Genomic DNA, 11,745 nt, shown 5'->3' with positions numbered 1-11,745 from the left:
ACTAGGCACGGCGGTGTATGCTTTCAGTCCCAGCGCTCAGGAGGCAGGGACATGTGTATCTCTGTTAAGGGGTCAGCTTGGCCCATACAGGGAGTTCCAGGCCAATCAACCAGAGACCCTGGTCTCTCTGCCTAGAGACCCTATCTCAGGGAAGAAAGACCATCACTGGTCTGACCACCTGTGGCCTGACTCCTTCCTCACAACCTGGCTTACCGGATGTGCCTTCAGCTCAAACACCTCTTAGACTTCAAGGCTCACACCCTCACCTCCTAGCTCAGACACCTTTCCCAGAGATGCCGTGACACCACTTTGTCCTCCTGTCCCTGTTTTCCTTTTTCATCCTTGACACTCCTTCCCCTCTCTCTGTCCACCCCCCCCCCATACCCCCAGAAGTAGGTTCCACAAGAAGAGACACTGTTGTATCTGGTTCTCATCACTGTCAGCTGACAAGACCCTGCTGCTCAAAGTATCAGCAAGCCGTCCTGGCCTTCCTTCAAACAAGTCATTGTTAATGAACAACATCAGGGGTGTGTGCCCTGCTGTTCTGACTTCCACATGACATTTCTGGGTCTTGACAGCCAGGAGACTCTTCCTGATAGCCAGTTGATCACTGCCCACTGACTCCCTCTGAACACTCTGGTCCCTGGATGGTCCAGATTTAGGTACCAGGTGCTTTTCCGCTGAGGTGAGTGGATTAATGATGGGGTATACCCATGTCATGCCGAGGAAGGCCACTCACTCTTTAGTACATTTTGTGTATGCCATGTATTTGCAGGGGCCCACAGAGTTCAGAAAAAGGCACTAGATGTGCTGGGGCTAGAGTTAGAGGTGACGTGAGACACACGTGGGTGCTGGGAGCTGAACTTGAGCCTCTGGAAGAGCAGCGAGCACTCTTAGTGGCTGAGTAGGTCTCTTTTCTCAACTACAGAATCCTCCAGAACTTCCAATCCTCTGTGAAGTACTTTAAAAAAATTTTTTTTATTATTTTGTGTGTATGAATGTTTTGTCTGCATTTTATGTCTGTGTACCATATGTGTGTCTGGTGCCTGAGGAGGCGGGCAGCCTCCAGGTGGATGCTAGGAATCGAACCTGGGTCCTTTCCAGGTCCTTTCCAGTGGTTAAGTGCGGCACTTAACCACTGTGCCAGCTCTCCAGTCGTGTGAAATACTTTTTTGTTTGTTTGTTTGTTTTTTGAGACAAGGTTTCTCTGTGTAGCCTTGGCTGTCCTGGACTTGCTTTATAGACCAGGCTGGCCTAGAACTCACAGCGATCTGCCTGCCTCTGTCTCCCTGAGGGCCGGGATTAAAGGCGCGCCACCGCGTCCGGCTCTGTGAAATGCTTTTAATAGGCACTCCCAGCTCTAACAGCCAGGTCTTCACATTGGTTGGGGTTGCTGCTTCTCAGTCCACTTTTGTTTCCTCTAGTCTGCTGGTGTCAAGTGGCCCAGGCGGCTCTCCTTGGCCCAGATACCTGGCTTCCAGCTGCTAGTCCTCTGCTTCGGCCTCCGGGAAGGCTGTGTGGCTCCCTCCGGAACTGTAACATGCTTGCCTCTTATTCCTTGGAGTCCTGGGTGGGCCTGGTCAGAGCTGGTTGAGTGCATAAGCTCGGGCTGTCCCGAGGGCAGCCTCCAGGTCAACAGTATGGCCAGTACCCTGGGCTACCACTGGAGAGCCCCAAGCCTTGCCTCCCATGTGGCGGCACACAGCTAGTGCCCAGGCCTCTGCTGTGAAGGTGGGTGTGGCCCCCTGGGGAGAGAATCAGAAAGGGAAGCTATGTGGAGCAGTCCTCCCTGATGCTAGCCATTCAGTGGACCCGTGGGAGTGCAGTCACCAGCATAGGAGCACCCTCTCCCTGGCTGGGCACAGGGCAGTGCATGCGGTGAGGCAATCAGGAAAGGGCTGGACTGTGAATACGTACGGAAGTGTTGAACACCTGAGCCTTGTTTGCAAGGACCTGGGGCCTCAAGGCAGGTGACTATGGAATTTCACAGTGCCTTCTGGGGACAAGGAGATTGCTCTGTTCCTGTCATAGGTTATCTCTCCCTACCCTAGATCTCCTGTCTGGAAGGGATAGAGGTGGAACCAGAACTTGGCAAGGGCTGTTTAGGGTGGGCTCTCTTTGGACCCTCTTACCTGGGCCACCTGGCAGGCACACAGGACACTGCCTGTGGGCTGGGGGCTGAGCAGCAGTACAGACATGCTGGGGGCCTGCTTGCACACCTGGGTCACCACCTTTACCAGCATCTGCATGAGGATGGGACAGTGACCCACCGCTCCCCAGATGCCCAGGACCTCCCCCAGGCCACTGCACAGCACTCACTGAGAGGGACTCAGCAGAGACGGTGTCCACAATCAGAGGCCCTTCGGAGTGCCGCTTTAACAGCTCCTGGGATTTCTCCGCAGCCTGTGGGGCGGAAGAGCAGCAGAGGGGCCGGGCATGGATACTCCACTTCTGAACTGAGACCCAGTCTACCAGCACCCCCCGCCCCTGTGCTCCCCCTCAACAAAGGCTGTTAGCTCTGAGGAGAGGTAGCAGGAGGGCTCCGCCTGGCATGGCCTGCTTTCTTGGGTTCCATCTGTGACTTTCTGTGACTGTCCCAGATCTTCTGGTTTGTTATATGGCCCTACAAAAGTTGCTGAAGGTGAGAGGAGGCAGGCCAGATGGCACAGATGGACTGGGAGGGGACTAGGAACTGACAGTCAAGGAGCAATTAAGGCTGACTGGCATTTGAGTCAGGAGGCTGCCTAGAGGGAAGGGCTGGGGGAGAGCTACAGCCAGGCAGAGGTGGGGAATGGCTTGGTAGATGGTGCCTGGTAGCACATGAAGTAGGAAGCTGCCCCTGACCACTATATCCCGGTTCTGGAAGCTTCCTAGGGTTAGTGGGGTGATGTCTGTGAGTACCAGGCACGGCTGGTCTTCTCTCACCTGGCCCTTCTCCAGTTTCCGGAAGGCAGTGTTGGCATGGCGCTGCAGCACCTTCAGTGTGGTCTGCAGCTCCTGCCTCTGCCACTGAGGCATCACAGCAGAGTCTATGACCTATGGTCAGAGCTGTGTGTCACCCTTGCACTTCTGACTGACAGAGCCAGGGCAGACAGCATACCGACCCTGAAGATGAACATTTGGGCCAGCTGGAAGGCTGGGAGGGATAGGGAGGGTCCAGGAAGAGATGGGGGAAGGAACAGGGCCAGGGGAGGGTGGGGAGTGGAGTGGTGAGGGTTGCCCTGACCTTGGTGAGACGTCCTATGTCCTTAGTTAGCTGGTGAGCCTCCGGCAGGTCCCGGCTGCCCCGACTTAGTCGCTCTCTGGCTGCTCCCACCTCCTGAGACAGGCTCTGGCCCAGCTCTCGGGCCTATGTGAGGGGACAAGAAAGCGAAGGGTTCAGACTTACGGCAACCCTCCCAGGACAGGGTCTCATATCTCCCGATGGTCAGGGCCATATTAATGTTTACCAGTTGGACCAGTCAAGGGAACCAGCCTTAAATGAACAGCTGATGGCTGCTAGCAGTTGCTATGGCACAGCAGGGTATATACAGAAATGCTGGCTATACCACTGGGTACCCGAGCCTTGGTATCAGTTGTGTATCCCCTCGACCCCCACAGTCAGAAGTCTCCAGGGCTTCTAGTGTTCTAACCTGTTGGGCCTGCTCCCCAGTGATGGCCAGTAGGCGAGTGATGCCCTTGACCAGCTGGCGGTCCCCAATGATCACCAAGTCCCCCACGGCCCCGGTACGTAGCAGGTGCCTATAAGGAAGGTGAAGAGAGGGGTGATAATGGAGAGAAGGGAGAGGTCTGAGCCCGAAGCAAAGGCTGGTGGCTGCTAAGATTAAGGGTTCGGGGACAGGGTGGCACAGGGATGACTCACGTCCCACAGCAGAGTTCCACCGAGGTCTGCAGTGCAGCTTGGCAGGCTGGTGCAAGTGCCTGGGCCACAGGAACCCCCACGGACACTACCCGGACAGGGTCTGGGTACACCTGAGTGGGAGGTGGGACAGGGGCTGTCAGCCCTGAAGGACAGGGAAGCCCTCTGGGATCACCCCTGCGCAGCTCACCTCATCCAGCGAGCGAAGGCCAGGAACACTGGCAGTGTGTGCCAGGGGCACCTCCTCCATGTACACAGGCTTATCCTGCTTCACCACCTCCTGCACATAGCTCTCTACTGTCCGGAGGTGCTCTGGGGTCAGTGGGGTCTGGGTGTGCGGAAACAAAGCGAGAGGTATAGGTTTGCCTTCTGCCTATGAAAGGCCAACTGATGTTCCATAGGGAGCAAGGGAGGTGAGGTTCCGCAGGGCAGTGGTGGTGCTGGCCCACAGCCCGGCTCCTCAGACTAGCCAAGCCACCTCCCGTCCGTCTTGCGGCATGCCACCTCCCATCAAGCCTGTCTCTCTGTGCCCAGCTCACCTGTGTGGCCACGTCAAAGCGCAGCTGCTCGGGGTTGAGGTGGGAGCCCCGTTGCTCGGTGGTAGGTCCCAGGGTCTGCCGAAGTGCCCAGCTCAGCAGGTGAGTGGCCGTGTGCTTCACCATGCATCCCATCCGCCAGGCCTGGAAGACTTTTGTCACCCAGGGTCCTGGGTGAGGGCAGGAGTGGGGAGGGAGAAGGGCTGCAGCATATCCGGTGCAGCTGGGATAGGGGCCTTACCTTATCCACGTACAGCTGCACTCGATCCCCGACCTGTAAGCAGTCGGGAGCCACCGCCTCGTGCAGGATGAAGCCCCCACAGACCTGAGCCCGGGCCACAGGGAACAGCATATCCTGGGGAGGAGAGGGCCAAGGTGACAGAACCCCCCCCCCCCCCCGACTTGGCTGCCTGCAGGCTCACATCTGCCTCCCACAGAAGTCAGCCCCAGGTGCCGGAAGGACGCTCACCTGCTGCCCTGTGCGAACCAGGTAGCCACGGTCTGAAGCCTGACCCCCTTGTTCGGCATAGAAGTTGGTTCTGTCCAATAGGAGGCCACAGCGCTGGCCTGGCCCCACGGAGGCCACAGCCGTCCCAACCTCTGAGTACAGCTGTAGCACCTGGGCCTCACAGAGGCCAAACTCTGCCAAAGGCAGAAGGATTATCAGTGTTGGGGCCTGGGGGGGTGATGGGTTTGGGATATGAGGCAAAGGCATCTGGCCTTGGAGGGTGAAGGAGAGAAGCCATTTCCAGATGGAGGCAGTGACCCCTGCTGGGTATTTAGGGCAATGCAAGAAGCTGGTGGCTACTGTTTCTCTCCTTTCCAGTCAAGGTCAAGTAAGCTTGTGCCTACCAACCTGGGTCTAGGCTCTCACCATAATCCCCGTTGGGTCCAAGAGAATAGTTATACTTGGGGCTGTCATCAGTTGGGGGTACCCCCTGACGGTGCAGTTCCTCCAGTGCGTGGACATCAAGACACAGTCCCTCCTCCTGAACTGGCTCTGGGTTCAGGTGCTGGGCCCGGTGCTGTAGGACAAGGGTGCAGGGGGTGGGGTAGGGGTGAGGTGGAGTGGGGGATGGGTAGGTAGAGGCAGGTGTACAGAGAATGCCCCAGGATGGGAATTGAGTCTTTGAGGTCCCTGTCTCTGTGGACTCTGCAGCCTGCCCACAACCACCCTGCCCCCCACCGGCCTCCTTTCTGCTCCTGTTTGGTACTGGGGCTGATGTTCCTCTCTACAGACTGAGTAGGGTCTGACAGACCCCACCTTGGCTTCCAATTCTTTGGCTAGCTGCAATTCTTGCCCCAGGAGTTCAGGGCTGAGGGGGGAATGGCTGGGTCAGCGCAGAATCCAGCAGCCTGTACCTGAGCCTCTGCCTGGGCTAGTCGCTCCAGTCCTGCAGTGTCCAGCTGCACCCCCTTCTCCTCCAGCATCAGCTTCACCAGGTCCAAGGGAATCCCCAGATGCCCAGACAGTGACAATGACCAGGCCACTTCAGCTGAGGAAAGAGAACAGAGGGTTTAGGGTGAGAGAGGCAGATCAAAGGAAGGGGAAGGAAGTGAGCTGGGCTCAGGCTTTTTCAGCCACACGAACCCCACCAGTGACCCCCTCCCCATACTGAGCACTCCCATGTGAGGAGTTATCTCCAAGCTTCAGGCTCCAAGGTCAGGTAAGGGTAGCTAGGCATACTCCCCCATGGCATTTGGTGGTCTCAGTTTAAGTATGAAGCTGACCTTGGAAACAAGGGATGGGGGTGGGGTTGCTTGGCAGTCAGAAGAGGGGGTGGCCAGGCAGGGTCTGCAGTGGTCAGGTCTAAAGCACCTGGGAGAAGCTTCTGACAGAAGTCGGGGTGAGGGGGATGAGTCCTGGCGGGCTGAAAGCTCCCACCTCTGCTCCCTCTGGTGCCCTTTGCTTTGGCTAGGCACCCAGCTCACCAGGGAACAAATCAGAAGGCCCCAAGCGCTTAATGGTGCGATCAATGACCCGCCGGCCTCGCTGCAGGGAGCCCAGGAAGGCTGCCTCATCCTCTGACACCAGACTGGTTATCTGAACCAAGGCAGAGAGTAGAGCTGGGTCTCCTTGGAAACGGGCTTCTCCCTATGGCTCTCTGGGTAGCCAGCCCGCCACCTCCCCACTTGAGTCAGTACCTTGTCTGAGTTCTTCTGAAGTTCTGGATAAGCGGCTCCCTAGGAGAGTGTGGAGGAGGTAAATAGTCCACCCTCCCTCCTTCCCCTGGCATCAAGGGACACCTGCCCAGGAGGCTCAGATGCTCTGAGAACTGAGGAGGTGGCTTCCCAGTGGAGCAGGCACGTAAGAAGAAGGAAACCCCAGGTCAAAGGTCTAGCAGGCTGAATGAGCATCCTTCTAGGGTCTCCCTGCTCCAGCTTTCTCAGCCCTCTTGATGGGGTACTGGGCTGGACAGTGAGTGTGGGACGCTGTTGGGGACCAGTGGTAAGGGGGGGGGACTCTGTACTTACCAAAGTCTCCACCACCACCGGCACCAGGCTGCCTAGAAAGCCTGGAGGTGCCTTCAAGACCTCTGTGGAAAAGCGCACGGCTCGACGCAGAATCTGACGAAGAACTAGCCTAGAGGGGTTCAGAGATGAAATATGAGCCCCTAGCATCACCTGGCCAGCGATACTGGGAGCAGTGTGCTTCCTCTACTACCCCTGAGCTCTTGACCTGATTTCACCTCCCCATTTCCCTCTCTCCCGCCCCTGCCAATCCCGCAGCGCCTGCCCCTCCAGACTCACGGGGCACCTGTCATCCCTGGGGAGACGCCATCGGCGATGCAGACACTGAGCGTCCGGATGTGGTCAGCTACGACTCGGTATGCTGTGTCTATGTGGCCCTCATCTGCTGCCCCTACCCGGCCAGAGTAAGGGGGAACCCCACAGCCCTGAAAAGCAGGGAACAGACACGGCTGTTGGTTCTGCCTGACCTGGCCCAAGCACATGCCAGTCTATTCTGTGATGCAGTCCAGGACCCTGCCTTATCTGGGTGGAGTCCTCCAGGGGGAGGAGCTGGATAGTGGCATATGTCAAGCCTTTCTTGCGTTGGCACCCCGCTGTTGTGTGTCTGCAGTGAGCTTTTTGTGCTGCCTCTCCTTTCAGGTTTTAGGTCAACGGTCATCTTCTCCAGCCAGCTGGTCTAGGATTCCTCTGTAATACCCCTGCCAGCCACTCTCTGCAATGCTGTTGTATGCTCAGAACCTGTGGGCTATGATCTTGTTCTTTCACACACTCATCTATTTTCTGTCTCTCAAGCTTGAAGGTTAGCTCCATATCTTTTCTATTTGAGACTGCGCCAAGCATAAAGGTTTTGGATTAGGGGGCTTCAAGCCACGACCTGCAACAGCCCCTTTCTTATAGCCACCTTCAAGAAACTGGCAAGCCCCTACCAGAAGCTCATCTCCAACTCCTCTAACACACTAGACTCCTCGTGATTTCAGGGGAATGGCAGGTGCCACCCCTATTTCCCCAAGGCAGTCTATAGGCTCAGGACACCAGACTATAGGACCCCAGAGGGCTAATGGGTGGCTTATGTAGGTAGACTTAATGTAGATGTGCCCTCTTTGACACACCCCAAGCTCATTCCTTCTCTGGAATACAGGCCTGTGCTACTACTTGTCAATTACGTGGCACAACCACCTTCACCCTCCTCTAAGACTTCTAGGAAAGGACCACCATTCAGCCTTGGAGACCTGAGCTCTCTGCAGAGTCCCCACCATGCTGTCTGGCTATAGCATTGGGTCTGAACTTTCTTCAGGGTCCTACCATGCTGCTGTCTGTCCATGAAGTTAATAACTCTTTTACTAAATCTTTTACGCAAAGGACAATCTACATCAGTGTCTCCTTGAGCCCCAAGCCCAGAGCCTTTCATAAGGAACTAATGCAAACTTTGAATGGATGGCGGAGGGAACAGAAGAGACATCAGGGGACAGTAGCAACTCTTAGCCAAATACCTGATACGCTGGGACCCTTGGTCTGGACTGTCCCCACATTTTGGAATACTCTCAATTCTCCACAAGTGAAAAAGCACCATGAGGTAGTGGTGTGTGTGTGTGTTTTTCTGGGGGCGTGGTAGATGGCTCAGTTAATACAGTGTTTGCCTCACAAGCATGAGGACCTGAGTTTGATCTCTACAACTCATGTGAAATTGCAGGCACAGTGGCATAGCCTTGTAATCTCAATTCTGGGGAGACAGAGATAGGAGGACACTGAGGCTTGATGGCCAGCCAATGCTGCCTAATTGGTGAGCTCTAGGCCAGTGACACACCCTGTCTCAAAGGAAGTAGATCGCATTCCTGAAGATGACGTCATCTGGAACACACACACACACACACACACACACACACACACACACACACACCCTAGGGCTGAGGCAGGGGTGGGCTCACCTGGTGTATGGCATTGAGCAGTGGAGAGAAGAGGTCAGTGTCGTAGGTGGAACGTTTGCCCTGCAGGACAGCCACCAGCCTTTCTAGGCCCATTCCTGTGTCCACGTGTCGCTGGGGCAGCTGCTGCAGGCTTCCATCTGCCTCTCTGGCTAGGAAAAGTGTGCAAGGTGAGGCCAACTGAGCCTGGCAGGTGTGAGGCAGGTGCTCAAGTTCAGCAGAAATATGACGACCCAGCTGCTGAGAATAGCAGGGACCTGAGGGCAGTGTCCCCTTCCCCTCCCTACACAAATGGAGGTGAGGAAGGCTCCTGTCCTCTTTTCAAAAAGGTTAGTTCCATTCTTATGCTTTAGAGAGACAGGTCAAGATATGCTAGAAGAGAATCTTAGTGATCATGAAGTTCAACTGCACTACACGCTAAGAGGCCAGAGAGCATCAGTGACTAGTTGAAACTGTCATCGTCAGGGACTAGAATTAGTTGTTTAATTAATTACTTAATTATTTGTAAGTTCCAGTAGAAACTAACGGTGGCTTTGGCCACCCATTACCTGTTGTGCTGCATGAAGACCAGATTCCAAAGCTCCACCAGCTGGGGGGCTCCCACGTCCCCAGCCAGGTCATAGTGGATCTCAGTACAAGGCCCACAAGGCCCAGTGTCTCCCATCTCCCAGAAGTTCTCTTGGAGTCCGAAGCAGAGCATGCGGCTGGCGGGCACTCTGAGGAGAAAGCCAAGTAAATGGCATACTTAGAAGCTGGCACCTCTTTGTCAGGCCAACCTCTCACCCAAGTCCAGCTCAGGAAGAGGGTAAGGTCCTAGGGCTGACCCACAGCATGCTGGGACATGCTGAACTCTGAGGATTTGAGCCGATGATGGTCTGCTTTCCAGTTTTCCTGTGGCCAGGGGTGGGGAGGAGACGGGGGTTGACTTACCCCAAGCTGAGCCAGATGTCTCTGGTCTCCAGATCTGGGTCCAGCCCTGTCTTGGAATCGCCGCTGAAGTAGGAGACCCATAACCTGTCCTCGGGGATCCCATAGACTTGAGTCAGAAGTTCCCAGGCCATGCTACAGGCCTCCTCCTGTGGGAGAAACCATCATGGCGTGGAGACATGGCCACATGAGTTCAAGGGCTCAACACAAACCATTCCCAAAAGCCATGTGCCTTGAGTTTCTGCCATGAGTTTCTCCTTCCCAGGAAGTATCTCCACTCTTCTAAAGCCTACCTTCTTTCCAGTCCCAGATGGAATCGACCTTCTCCACAAACTCCTCCACCCAACCAACCAATAAGCAGGAAACAGTCCATTCCTTCAATCAGGAAAGTGTGACATATGTCTTCCCATTGTACATCTTAGTGTGTGTGTGTGTGTGTGTGTGTGTGTGTGTGTGTACCTGGTATGTGTGGGTACGTCCATGTGAAAGTCAAAGGGTAACTCTGGGTGACTGTCCTTAGGCACGTTCTAATTTTTGTCTGAAACAGGGTCTCTCGTTAGCTTGACACTTTGAATGCAGGCCAGACTACCTTGCCTGTGACCTTCCAAGGATCCTCCTGTTTCCATCCCCCATCTGGCAGCTCCAGAATGATAGGCACACACTGTTGGCCTTCACGTTTTGCGTGAGCACTTTGCCAGCCAAGCCATCTTTCCATCTCCCCCATCACAAACCGTGGCTAGTATTTAGCCACAGTATCCAGCATGAGGATCCAAAGGCTTTCGTAACTCTAGAGCTCCCTGGGAACTCACCTTAAAATATTCACCCCCAAAAGCCCAATTGCCAAGCATTTCAAAGAAGGTATGATGTGAGAGATCCCGGCCCACGTCTTCCAGGTCGTTATGGCGTCCTCCGGCCCTCACACATTTCTGGCTATTAGCTACACGTCGGAAGCCTGCCATCTCACTCCGAGGATCCACTGTGCCCAGGAAGATGGGCTTGAACTAGAAACACATAAAGGGAGGAGAGGGGAGTTCTTTAGTAGAAGGTTAAAGGTGGATGTGGATGGAGATGGCTATCTATCAAGGCTATCTGTGACCCCAAGGGTGCAGTGTGGTCTCGGCCCTGGGCATCCTAGGAGCTCAGGCAGACGTCTCTAGTGTATGTGAAGCAGAGAAGAGGTAACTAAACCTAAACCAGAGACCTTCGCCTAGTAAAAAGGAGAATTTACAGATAAGGAAGTGGATGAACAGAGTCAAAGCAATAAACGTCTACTTAATGGTTGAGTTATATTTATTTAAACAGTCTTCCACTCGGAGCTCCACACCTGCCGTCCAGGGATGATAAACTTAATTTCTCCCGACAAGTTTCCAAGTTAACTCCCCGGCATCTGACCAAGCCCCCAATCATTTTGCCCAGCCCCTCTTCCACTCTGAGTTCCGCCCCTCACTTTTCTGGCCCAATCCCGAAGCGCCTTTCTCAGGCAACCCCCCCCGAGCTCCGCCCCCGATGGCTGGGGCCCCGCCCCTACCTGGTTCATGCCTGCATTGACGAAGAGCAGGCTGGGGTCGCCGCGCGGCCTCACGGAAGCGGAGGGCACCAGCCGGTGGCCGTGGCGGTCCCGGAAGAAGCTCAGGAAGGCGTCCCGCACGGCCGCTCCGTGGGGTGGACGGGGCTCGGTTGAGAACGGCTGCCATGGGCACGACCTCCCAATGGCACGCCGCAGCCTCCCGGCGGCCGCAGCCACCGACGCCGCCATCGCAGCCCCGAGCTGCGGCTCCTCGGGGTCAAAGAGTGACGTGTGATAGGAAGCCTGGTGTTTCCTCACAGCGGCCCCTGGCGGGCGGAAGACTTAGGGCAAGCCTCAGCCTCCTGTGGAAGTGATTCGGCCGGAAGGGACTTGGGGCGAGCAGTTCACCTTGCACACTTTGCACCCAGTGTGCCCTCAATTCGTCCAGCATTAAACCGATATTTGCACAAAGATCGTAATGTGCTAGGCTTTATTAGGAACGTTCTTAGCAAGATTAACGCG

At 55.5% G+C, this 11,745-nt stretch overlaps 1 protein-coding gene across 2 annotated transcripts; it reads right to left on the bottom strand.

The window, feature by feature from the left end:
• Window positions 1-1,327: 1,327 nt before the first annotated feature.
• Window positions 1,328-11,473, bottom strand: Aars2 (alanyl-tRNA synthetase 2, mitochondrial). Of its 2 annotated transcripts, XM_055612559.1 has the most exons (22): window positions 11,245-11,473; window positions 10,526-10,717; window positions 9,720-9,865; window positions 9,338-9,505; window positions 8,793-8,937; window positions 7,147-7,292; window positions 6,871-6,979; window positions 6,541-6,579; window positions 6,328-6,439; window positions 5,758-5,891; window positions 5,270-5,420; window positions 4,865-5,037; window positions 4,637-4,750; window positions 4,399-4,539; window positions 4,050-4,187; window positions 3,863-3,972; window positions 3,633-3,741; window positions 3,227-3,349; window positions 2,926-3,036; window positions 2,320-2,403; window positions 2,133-2,243; window positions 1,328-1,745 (listed from the first exon to the last, which is right to left on the bottom strand). In XM_055612559.1, exons 1-22 carry the CDS (start codon window positions 11,470-11,472, stop codon window positions 1,581-1,583), a joined length of 2,949 nt encoding a protein of 982 aa, XP_055468534.1. In that variant the 5' UTR covers window position 11,473; the 3' UTR covers window positions 1,328-1,580. The 2 variants fall into 2 exon arrangements, with proteins under 2 accessions (XP_055468534.1, XP_055468539.1); XM_055612564.1 differs by lacking the exon at window positions 11,245-11,473 and having other exon boundaries at window positions 8,793-8,941; window positions 10,526-10,602.
• Window positions 11,474-11,745: the final 272 nt, after the last annotated feature.

Source organism: Psammomys obesus, unplaced genomic scaffold (assembly GCF_907164565.1).
Source record: "Psammomys obesus unplaced genomic scaffold, mPsaObe1.curated_primary_1811, whole genome shotgun sequence".
Lineage (NCBI taxonomy): Eukaryota > Metazoa > Chordata > Mammalia > Rodentia > Muridae > Psammomys > Psammomys obesus.
The sequence above is the reverse complement of the archived record's forward strand: the minus strand, read 5'-3'. Positions and strand labels throughout refer to the sequence as shown.